Here is a 12,120-nt window from a genome sequence, read left to right as displayed (position 1 = left end):
GTGTGCCAGTCTGTCTCCAAGTCTCCCCTTTTTGGAAAGACATCAGTCATACTGGAGTAGGGTCTACCCTAATGACCTCAATTTATAACAACTGCAATGAGCCTATGTCCAAATGAGTCACCTACTATGATACCGGGGTTAAGACTTTAATGTATGAATTTTGCAGGAGACACAATTCAGTCCATAACAACTGCTGATCTCATTATACCTCCAGACTTCATTTCTGCCATGTTGGTGTCAGGGTTAGTCATGAATGCTTTGGCCAATAAAATATGAGTAGAAGTAGTGTGTGTACTTCTAAGCAGGTTGTAAGAATTTTATTCCCTCTGCTATCAAACTGGCAGTACTGCAGATGTAGGCTATTTGATCAGCCTGTGTCTCAGAGTGACAGTGACATGGAACAGAGCAGCAGCTGACCTTTGTGTATGTGTAGCATGAAAAAGAAATAGATCTTTATGGTTTTAAGCCACTACAAACTTGGGATCATTTGTTACTGAAGCATAAATTAACTTAAGCTAACTGACACTAGAAGTACGTAACTGAAGCTAAGGAACACCATAAGTTCATTCCTAATGTGTAGGTTTTTCATTCATTCATTAAATATTTGTTGAAAACTTGCAATGTGATAGGCATAGTACTATGTTGGGCACTGCAACAGTTAATTTTATGTGTCAAATTAGCTAGGCCACAGAACCCAGAGATTTATTCAAACACGAGTTTAGATGTCTCTGTGTAGGTATTTTTCAGAGGCGATTAAGATGTAAATCAACGGACTGATTAACATTTAAATCAGCAGACTAAGTAAAGCAAATTACCCTCCATAATGTGGTGGGCCTGATCCAATCAGTTGAAGGCCTCAAGAGACAAAACATTGAGGTCTGCCTCTGCAACCCCCAGGAAGAAAGAATTCTGCCTGCACACATTCCCTTCAGGCTCAAGCTGCAGCATCAACTCTTTCTTGGGTCTCCAACCTGCAGGACTGTTCTGCAGATGTTGAGCTTGCCAACCCCCGCAAATTGCATAAGCCAATTTCTTACTATTGGTTCTCTAGAGAAACAGAACCCATAGGTCTGTCCAGAAGGTATCCAGCCATGTAATATGAAAAATAGAGACATTTATTGAAGAAGATACAAGATAGAAGAAACGTTGTCTATAGGACAATAGTGCCTCAGTTCCCTTCAAAGTACGTACCTTGGGACCTCACACAGTTCCCCCAATCACCATCAGCTGTCCCATCATATATTCCTGAATCTCATCAATGGTCTGAAATCTCTCCCCTTCCAAAGGTGATTTTAGTTTTGGGAAAAGCCAGAAGTTGCATGGTGCTAAATCTGGACTGTGGAGGGCTGAGTCTTCTGGGTGATTTGATACTTCGCCAAAAAACTGCACAAGACATGACACATGAGTGAGTGCATTGTCGTGATGAAGCTGCCAATCACCAGTTGCCCACAGCTGCCGCCTTCTGAATCATCCAGATAGTTTCCAGAGAAAAATGTTCAAGTTTAATGCAAAATTAGTAGAAGATTCATTGCTCTACTCAGTCATTTTGAATGCGATGGCCACACGGTATGCATGCTCACTCAATGCCAAATACCACCACCGCTGACTAGTACAGTTAAGTTGTTGTTCATGCATGTGCACTCCAGTCCACTGTCCTTTTCTGCCAGGTTACATCAATGTTGTGCAGACTGTTATCATTATATTAACAATGGCTGAACTTTTTCCAGACAGACCTATTGATTCTGTCTCTCTACAGAAACCTGATTAATTCCTGCACACCCATCAGCAAATAATCTAGCAATAGTTCTCATAGAATTTACAATCTAAGGAAGGATGATATAGACAAACAGAAAAATTACAGTGTTTTATTGTAAATCCTGGGAAGTACTCCATTTAATAGGAGGAGTGCCTAACCTTGACACGGGGAGTCAGAGAAGGCTTTCTGGAGGAGAACTGAAGGTAGCAGGTGGAATGCAAGTTGTGAGCTAAGTACAGAGACAGGGTAGCGGGGACCAGGGATTAGACTGAGTATAGAACATGTATTTTCAACAGGGATATTATTGCCCCAAAGGGAGAGAAAGTTGGTGCTTGGCAGGTGAAATAAAGCTTAGCTATTACGATGTTGTGACTGTGCAAAGTTCAACTCCATGTGACAAAATTGTATTCCTTCATATTTAATGAGGCAGTGGGGAGATGATTAGAACAAATGTCTAAACTGTCTCCTTGGGTGGGGGACACTGATGAAAAAGACGTTGAGAAACGTTGGTATGGAAAGATCAATTTGGGTAGATGAATGATCACATATGGAGCTATGGAAGTGAGAGAGAACATAGAATATTTGATATTGGAATGGTTGAGGCATAGAGTTGGGAAAGAGTGGAGGTAGGGAAAGTAGTGAAAGGAGGCTGTTCTAGCCACAGATTTGAAAGAAAATTAAATCTGAGAGGGCACCTGCCCTCAATTATCTAAGTAGTTTAAGTAAAATTAGACTTTGTGTTGAAGTTTTCTACTGCAGGCTGTGCTTACTTTTTAATATATGTATCTGTACTTTGTGTTTGTAGTCACATACTGAATGAATCATTAAGTTTTAGACATTTTTTAGAGATGGCAAAGGGCAATTGTTAAATTATCTTTTTCTATCTTTCTGGGACATTTTAGTTTTATAATTATAGTATCTAGAATGGCATCACATTCAGGTGGGTACTTAATCATAATGCTGTTCTGGAAAGCACATTAACCTCTGGAGAATTTAGATGTGATTTACTTCACTGAAACTTCAAAGATTAAAAATATGAGAGCAAAAAGGTATTTTTCTTGGCACCATTATTGGGAATAGAATGAGAACAATGATCTATTTAATAACCATTATCATTATCTTCCCCACAGATTGAATTAAAATTACTTTAATATTCTATTAGGATAATCTTTATAAATATGCTGCCAATCATATTTTTTATTTCCAGCAGCTTGTTAACAATGAACTCAAAGCTAATTCGGTCTTTTTGAGAGACAGTATAAATAATCCTCGAATCTAAAAAACTAAAAAGTTGTATGCTGTACTATAATTTTGACTTTGAGTATTTTTCTGTGACATTCCTTAGGCTGCTCAATGTTAAGTAGAACTTATCTACTATCTAATATAATTTTTTAAGAAGCAGAATTCTAATAATATTTTCAGAAGGTCTCGTTATATAAAAGACAGTGCATGTAAATAGTTCTGAGTATGTATTCTGGAATCAGACTTCCTGGGTTCAAATCCTGAGTTCATCTGGTTGGGTTTAAATGTAAGCAGCTTTTAAAAGCTTGAGCAGATGTGTAGTTATATGATCTTATCCTCTCTGTACCCCATTTTCTCATATGTAGAGTTGTTATGAATATTATGTGAGTTAATTATGTAAAAACACATAGAATAGTACCTGGTACATACCCAGTACTCAATTACATTAGTTGTTGTTGTTGTCGTTGTTATTTGAAACCCCTTATTAAGTGGTTTTAAAACCATTTGTTGAGTTCTTCCTGTATACCATAGGAGAAACTGTTAGTACATCTTCCGTAAAATGACATTCAGACTCAAGATATTTTTAAAACTGACTTTTTTATCATTATTATTCTCTTTAGTACATTTCAGATCTTTGAATTGATTTCTTTTTTTAGGCAAGGATGATATTTTGTTTCTTATGTGAGAAGATAAACATCTAAATTTTGTAAGAAAAAGCACTCCTTAGCACAGTAGGTGGGAGATGAATTCCTCTTCAGAATTTTTTATACGTACCTAGCATTTATGTTTATGGTGCTGTTTTTTTTTTTTCCCCAGGTTGACAATAGGGTGAAGAGTTATCCATGATTTTCTGGCATTTTTGAATTTCGATTAAAGAAATTTAAACACTCTTTTAACATTTATACCTTTCAGGAAATATCTTCGAAATTTAAAAATGCAAAACGAATCGAATACCTTGATAGTAATGTGTGGTGAGTACCTTAGAATCAACAATAATAATTTGGTAAGGTTTTTTTCGTACATGTTGTTAAAGTCTTACGTGGGAATATTTAGCTTTGTCTATGGTCTATAAATAAATCAACTTATTTTAATTCTTTCATTAAATGGAAATGGAAGGAAGTTAATGATCCATACACTGATTTGTTCATTTAGCAAAGGTGCCAAGCCCTGTACTTAGCAGTGGAAATAGGCAGAGAAAAGACAACTTTGTTTGATGCCCTCATGGAACTTACCTTCTAACCTTTTCTTATTAGTAGTCTCCAATAGTGTATGAGAGAATATAGCTGGGCTGGTATAATTGAGAAAAATATCTACATGATTAAAATATGGGTGTCATAGAATTAAGATTTGTAAGAAACATTATTTATCTCTCATTTTATTAAGTGAAGTCATTTTGTAGATGGTAAAATTTTTGTTGAAAACTTAATTTTTTAATCTGTTGGACTACAGCGGGTCTTATTTTTCAGTTTTATAATAATATTATAAAGTATAAAAAGTTAGCTTTGTAATTATAGTGCTTATTAATATTAGTATTTGTTTATCTTAGGATTGAATTTACCAAGTTGGCTGCAGACCCCTCTGTTGTGAATCTCGGCCAAGGCCTTCCAGATATATCCCCTCCTCCATATGTGAAGGAAGGCTTATCAAAGGTTGCAGCTATTGACAGCATGAATCAGTATACACGGGGCTTTGTAAGTACAGGAGAATTGTGTGGGGCATGGGCTTGTATTTTATATTGTATTAGGTATGAACATATTTCTGTCACATCTGTATAATTGACTTTCTGGGACCAACCATCCCAATCTAGTAACCAAGGAACCTTACACAAGGAGTCCCCCTGGGAGGAGCCATGTCCTCTACATCTAGCCCCTCCATGGTCCTGTCTTGGCCTTTCATTCATACTGTTGTTGTAGAATGGCAACAAGGGAGGGAGAATATTCTCTTAAGACATGGGTTTCTTTCCCATAAACACTTGTACAGCTTTAGTGCTGGCCTCTTAAGGATCCTTTATTTGCAACTAGTTATTTTCTTCGACTCTACCTCAGTCCAACTCCCAGCCTTCTGTGATATCCAGAGGTTTCCTAGATTCTTAAAAAAAATTACTAAGTGAATTGAGCAAGGTTGTAAAACAAGTCCAAGATACAAAAATCAATGGTGCTTCTTTTTTTTTTTTTTTAAGATTTTATTCATTTATTTCTAGAGGAAGAGAGAGGGAGAAAGAGAGGGAGAGAAACATCAGTGTGTGGTTGCTTCCTGCGTGCCCCCTACAGGGGACCTTGCCCACAACCCAGGCATCTGCCCTGACTGGGAATCGAACCACCAACCCCTTGCTTCGCAAGCCGACAGTCTGTCCACTGAGCCACACAAGCCAAGGCTCAGTTGTATTTTTATATACTAAAAATAGATGGTTGGACTGTAAAAAATGTTTAAATACCATTTACAATAGCATCCAAAACCATGACATATTTAGAATTGAACTTTTAAAATAAATCTAAAAATCTGTGCACCGAAAACTGTAATACATTCCTGAAAGAAATTAAATAATACCTAAATAAATAGAGTGATATATGATGTTCATGGATTAAAAGACTAAATATTGTTAAAATGACAATTCTCCCTAATTGATTCATAGCAGAGTTGGTCAAGCTATGGCCTGTGGCTGAATCTGATGCACTCCTGATTTTTAAAATAAAGTTTTATTAGAACATAACCATGCCCATTAATTTACATATTTCCTAGTTTTTGTAAACATATGTGTACAATGTGTATATGTATGAGGAGGGTCCCCCAAAAACTGGAATTATCTTCTGGAGTGTTGACTCCTGGTCGTTCAGGCGTCCCCCCACTAGGTGTGTGTTCTAGGAACCCACCTGTATCAGTGCACCAGATGGCGTTGTTGTGAGAGGCTGCATTTGGCCTCAGTTAATTTTTTTGAAGACTCAACTTGTTTGCCCATTTCATGATAGGTGATTTATTTTTGTAGCACACCTGCCCACACCATGCTGAGTGTTCAGCAGTTTTTGTCCAAAAATGGCATGACCCTGATGCCCCACCTTCCTTATTCACCCCAGTTCACCCCAAGCAGCTCTTTTTTGTTTCTCCAGATGTAAAAAGTCCTCAAAGGGAAAGGTTTTGTCTGTGTAGAAGAGGTGAAACAAACAAACAAAAAAAAAGCAGCAGAAGCACTACAAAGCATCAAAACTGAGTCTTTATAGGTATATTGCATCAAATGGAGAGTAGTTTGAAAGTGACTGAAGTTTAAAAAATGTAAGAATAAATACACAATTTTTTATAAATAAGTTCCATTTTGGGGGGCACCCCTTCACATACTGGTATAAGCGCTGGAAATGGTTTTTAACTAATACCAGGCTGGAGTCATTAGTCACCTCAAGGGAAGGGAAGGAAGTGATGTTGAGGAGAAATGATAATTTTTCTTTATGTCTTGGCTTAGTTTATTTACTATATGAAGCGTGAATTATTTTTGTAATTAACAATATTTCAAATCACATACCCTCATCATTCTATGAAAAGATGTTTAGTGCTTACTCTAACTGCTTTCAAGTCACCCTTTGCTAGAATTTGTTAGAACTGGTATCAAAAGGAAATTTTGGATTTCTGGGAGTAGAGACAAACTTCTCTTGCTCTTTCCACAATTCTTGTGTATTTCTTGAGCTTGAAATTTATGTGGTCTTTTTCTTTCACTATTGTTTTTCAGTTTACTGCGTATGTTCTAATACCTCTTCTATTGTTAATTATACCCAGTTTCTCTAATATTATGGTATCTCCTAATTTCAAAATATATAAAAAATGTTCTATAGCTTTGTGTTTATTAATTTTAACTCAGTGAGTGCCTGGGACATACTAGCCAATATTCTCAAAGGAATAAAAACAAATGAATGCATTTTTGACCCAAAAAAATGCCTCCCTTTCTTCATTTGAACTGGGGCGGGCGACTTACAAGGAGGCTTAGGCCCTTTTACCTCACGAACCTGGGGTATATCCAAGTAGCCTCCCTCTTCTCCCGCTTCCTGACCCAGTTTATTCCTCCAGAGCACAGGAGCTTTCCAAACAAAGGCATATTACCTGCACTTGGACACTTATTGGCAAGTGACAGAAAATCAGGGCAGCTCCCCAAAAGTGAAACAAGAAAGTAGAGGCTGGATAGAAAAAAAATTAATACTGACTTTGATGCCTAAAAACACAAGGAGGGGGAAAAGGAGGGAAAAGAAAGAGAAGGAAAGAAGAGAACAGAAGAAAATGGAAGAGGAGATTGAGGAGGAGCTAATCAAGAAGTCAGGCCTCCCCACATCTCAGACTTTGTGCATTTACCATACCCTCAGTCCTCATGTTCAAGTTGTTCTCCTAGGTAACTACTGCTCTCTTGTCTATCTATAGGAATAGTGTTCCACTTCTTCCTTACATTTGCTATCAACACATTAACACTAATGTGCATTGCTTTGGTGAATTTACTTTTTCCCTTTTAGTCCATGTGTTTGAATAACCTTTTCTCGTACAATTTGGAAGGGTTATATAGTTAATACAGATATTTGGCTCATTATACCTGGGAAAAATATGTAACTCTATTCATTATGATTTAATTAGTATCAAAAATGCTTGTGATCTGATTACTATCAAAATGTACTGTCAAAAATATATTTGATGTTGAACTCAACTTTTATTCAAAGCAAATAAATTGAAATTTAGTATTCTAAAATCGATCACATAATAGAAAATTTTCAATCATTCGGAAGTCTCCATACTCATTGATATAGGAACTTCTGAACATAGGAAAAAAATTTTTAATTAACTGCCAATTAAAAGTACGTATCTTCTTTGGATATTTATAAAACCTAAATTTTAAAAATTCTTACATAGTTAGAGCCCAATTATTTCAAAGAAGTAGGTCCCATAATTCACGTTTTTTTCCTTCCTTTTTATTCAACAGGGTCATCCATCACTTGTGAAAGCTCTGTCCTGCTTATATGAAAAGTTTTATCAAAATAAAATTGATCCAAATAAAGAAATCCTTGTGACAGTGGGAGCTTATGGAGCTCTTTTTAATACCATTCAAGGATTAATTGATGAGGGGGATGAAGTAAGTATGTTAACACAATCATGTTACCTATAGTCATTATCATTTGTGCTGCCTTTGAATCTTATACTTATTTTATGCTCTTTCTTATTTTTAATTATTTTCAAAGTATAATACATATGCATTAAAGGTCACAAGTCCTAAACGTACAGCTCAATAAATTTTTACATGTGTGTGTATGTATTTATCCCCATGTAACCATAAACCAGATGAACATAGTATACATTTCCACACCCTCTTGCCCCTTCCTTGTCAATGTTCTCCCAGAGGTACTCACTCTTCTGTCTTCCATCACCTGCTCTTTAACTTAATATGATAGAGTCATAGGGTATGTACTTTTGAATCTGTCTTTTATTTTGTCTGTGAGATTCATCCATTTTGTTGCACATACTTTATTTTCACTTCTACAGCTTATTTAGATAAGGGCAGGTGGAAGGGGCCAGCAGTGATGGGGAAAATTAATCTTAGCTTTCACTGCTAAAATAACCTTTAATCTGAACTCAATCAACATATATTTAGTCACTGCCCTTTTGTGCCAGTATTGTTAGCAGGATAGTGTGAAGAATGTATAACAGGAAGGTTGAGTGCTTTCTGCTGTGTAGTCTCGTGATGTAAGATCCACTTTGGCACTAAGCTCAGTCAGCTCTGCCCCTGTTTTCCCATTATCAGTCTAATACCCTGGCTTCAAGATTTTCTGACCTCTTTCATGTATACAAAAATTATTGAGGATCTCCTCCCTGCTAGGCACTGGGGGAGAGGAGATTTTTAAAAGACAGTTTATATGTGGAAGGAACTCTGTGTCTAGAAGTGGAGACAGACTTGTAAACAATTTAAGAAGAATGCAGTATGATTGTCAGAAGCAGAGAATGCATTAAGTTGTAGTGGTAACAAAGGGAAGTGACCAACTCTGCTAATGTAGTAGGTCTGGCAAGCTCCAGAGAGGCATTGCTTAAGCTGGGTCTGAGGAATGAATACTCACCATGATCTATATTGTCAGTTCCTTTCTTTGAACTCTCATAGCACTTTATCTGTACTTTAAAAAAAAAAAATACCACTATTATTTTGAGTAATATTGTTTTATATCTCATTCCCTGTACTATGCCAGACAGTAAGCTAAAGAAAACATGTTTAAAAAGTAGCCATAATTTTATATAAAAAATATCCTTTACTCCTATAAAAATAGTCAAAATTTCACCTCCGGCTTCAATGTTGTTAATCCCGTTGCTTCTGCTTCTCTGCACTGTGTTGGAGTGCCCCGAGGCTCAGCCCTTGGCCCTCTTTTCTCTAGTCTTCCCTGATTACTTTATCTAATATGTTGAAACCACACACTAAGTTACCCTCTAGCATATTGACCTATTTTACTGTCTTTATAACATTGAATACTATCTGAAATTATTTAATTTACTTCCTTGTTTTCTGGTGTTTTATAAGTACTCTCAGTAGAATGTTAGTTCCAGAACTGGTTTATTGCTATACTGCCAACACCTAGAATAGTGAGTGCTCAATAAGTAGTCTTCAAAAAGGGAGGGAATTATTTCCATTGTAACAATGAAGAAATTTCAGTGAAGGGTGTCAAGTACTCTCAGTTCTACCTCCCTGCCTCCCACTGTAGTTTCCTTTCTTTTTTTTTTTTTTTAGCTCTCGTTTCATATCAGTCACCACGTTTCTCACCAGGTTTGCAAAGACAGGTCACCCTAGTTCTGAGAATTTCACAGACTAATTAAAAACTTGCAGTCCACTTGAGGGAAAGATCAGTTCCTGGTTCATTTCTTTGTCCTCAACAATACCTAACACCTAACACAGCACAATAGGTAGTAGGTACACAATGAGAGCCGAAAGACTAAGACAAACAAAGGAGCTACAGAATGAAGGACCTCTTTTAAAACCAAAGAGAAAAGCCTTGAACAGGTATTTCACATCATAGGAAATACAAACAGTAAAAAAAAATGTATGTTTAGAACAGTAATTAGGGAACATTAATTAAACCAACAAAGAGTTAAACAAGACATCTTAATGTTGGCCTGTGAAATTATAAATAGTTGTAGCCAGATTTTTCAAAAGCAGTATGGCTATATATAGAAAGTACCATAAGGATGTTTATACCCGTTAATATAGCAATAGCAGTCATCTGAATTTATTCAGCAAACTATTTTGAAATAGAGAAACTATACTTACAAATGGACATAGCATTGTTATTTATACAAACAAATGATAAAATTATTCTAGAATTCCAAAGGCTCTCAATTAGCCATTAAAATAATAAATACTAAAACTGTAATAGTGTGGAATTTTTGTGAAATATTGCTGGGTTTATAAAAGATAGAAAGAAAAACTGAATGTATATAATGGTTATAAATTACATGTTCAAACTCTCCTTAAAGAAAAGCAAAAAGCCAGAATGCTAGATCCAGCCTGGCAGATTGTGGGAGGGACACTGGCTAGACTGGCAGGATTGGCCAGCTGTCCTGAAAGCCAGCCCATGAGAGACAGAGGGAGGGGTCATGCAGGGCCAAAGGGACCAGGAGTGCATTCCAGGAAGTACGAAAAAGAATCCAGACATAAGTCATCTACAGGGAAAATGTGGTACCAGACAGTAACGATGGCATCCTCACTGGTCTCCCTGCATCCACTCTTCGTTTCAGGATGCTTTTGAGAAAAGGGAAGCAGCTGTACTCTCCAGAAAACACTTACAAATTAGTACTCCACAACAGAGAGCATTGCAGTGTTCTCTTTCTTTATTGCTGGGCTTCTGCCTCCCTATGGTGTTTTATTTTCTAACTTGATAGTTAAATAAACCATGTTTTTGGCTGGAACATCCCTTTGAGAATGTGATGAGAGGTATGGCCCTTTTGCCCTCAAAAATCTACCTATGCACATAAAACTTTGCATACAATTCCAAGGGTCCCCAGTGCAGCCTGTCTGTAGATCTCCCTCAGAGGACAACCACCCCAGTTAAGGCTCCCAACAAGTTTATTCCCAAGGTCTCTTCCCCGCGGATGTTAGCTCCATGAAGGCAAGGCCCCCTTTTTTCACTGCTGCATCTCAGCATGTAGTACGGTGCCTCACGCATTGTATTTACACAATTTTATTAAAGGAATCAGTGATTGATATGTTGTGCTCTCACTTGGTCTTATTTCAGGTCATCATAACAGTACCTTTCTATGACTGCTATGAGCCCATGGTGAGAATGGCTGGAGGAACACCTGTTTTTATCTCTTTAAAATCTGTAAGTTTGCCAGTACCATTCACATGCTTTAAGAAATTTTGAAAATATCAATTACTTTGTCACCAATGAAGTTTCTACTTTAATTACATTTTGGGATTTCATATATTATCTCTACTTTGTCTGAAGTTATCCAACAACTAATGTTAAGAGGGGAACTTTTATTTCTTTATCATGGGTCTCTGTTACATTTGCATCCACATGTATGTAATATTATCTTTTATGGCACTGTGTCTCCCCCTCTGACTGAGCACAACCAGGTAGAGACCATTTCTGACTCATGTTTATAGGCCTGCTCCCCAGTGACTAACAGCGCAGGGTAATGCTGGGCACTCAATAAATGCTTGTTGAATTCTGAATGAAGTGTTTTTTTAATTCTACTATTATCTTCAGGAATATAATAAAATATAGTACCATTGTCTTTTTAAAAATCGTATTAACCCTGGCTAGTGTGGCTCAGTGGATTGAGTGACGGCCTGAGAACCAAAGAGTTGCTGGTTTGATTCCCAGACTAGGGCACATGTCTGGGTTGCAGGCCAGGTCCCCAGTGGGGATCGCGTGAGAGGCAACCACGCATTGATGTTTCCCTCCTTTTCTTTCTCCTTCCTTTTCCCTCTCTAAAAAAATAAATAAATAAAATCTTTTTTTAATCATATTAAAATAACTAATTAACACTAAAGTGAATCACAGAATCTTCTACAAGTCTTACAGTATGAGTATGAGACATGTTAACCATAGTTATAGCTGTCTCCTTTGAAGGAATATAAGCACTTTAACAACTGTTAATATTGGCAGAGTTCATTTTTC

The 12,120-nt window shown here is 36.8% G+C and overlaps 1 protein-coding gene across 2 annotated transcripts in view; it reads left to right on the top strand.

The window, feature by feature from the left end:
• KYAT3 (kynurenine aminotransferase 3) overlaps positions 1-12,120 on the top strand; it is a 56,134-nt gene that overhangs the window by 22,944 nt on the left and 21,070 nt on the right. For both annotated transcript variants that reach the window (XM_054592097.1, XM_054592096.1), the window contains 4 exons: positions 3,911-3,969; positions 4,545-4,689; positions 7,944-8,093; positions 11,230-11,316. In XM_054592097.1, coding sequence (XP_054448072.1) covers positions 4,666-4,689; positions 7,944-8,093; positions 11,230-11,316 — 261 coding nt within the window. In that variant the 5' untranslated portion in view covers positions 3,911-3,969; positions 4,545-4,665. The remainder of the gene's footprint in view (positions 1-3,910; positions 3,970-4,544; positions 4,690-7,943; positions 8,094-11,229; positions 11,317-12,120) is intronic.

This window comes from Pteronotus mesoamericanus, unplaced genomic scaffold (genome assembly GCF_021234165.1).
Source record: "Pteronotus mesoamericanus isolate MK-2021 breed Mesoamerican mustached bat unplaced genomic scaffold, CSHL_Meso_final scaffold_31, whole genome shotgun sequence".
Classification (NCBI taxonomy): Eukaryota; Metazoa; Chordata; class Mammalia; order Chiroptera; family Mormoopidae; genus Pteronotus; species Pteronotus mesoamericanus.
Note: the sequence above shows the minus strand (reverse complement) of the source record. Positions and strands in the feature narration are given on the sequence as shown.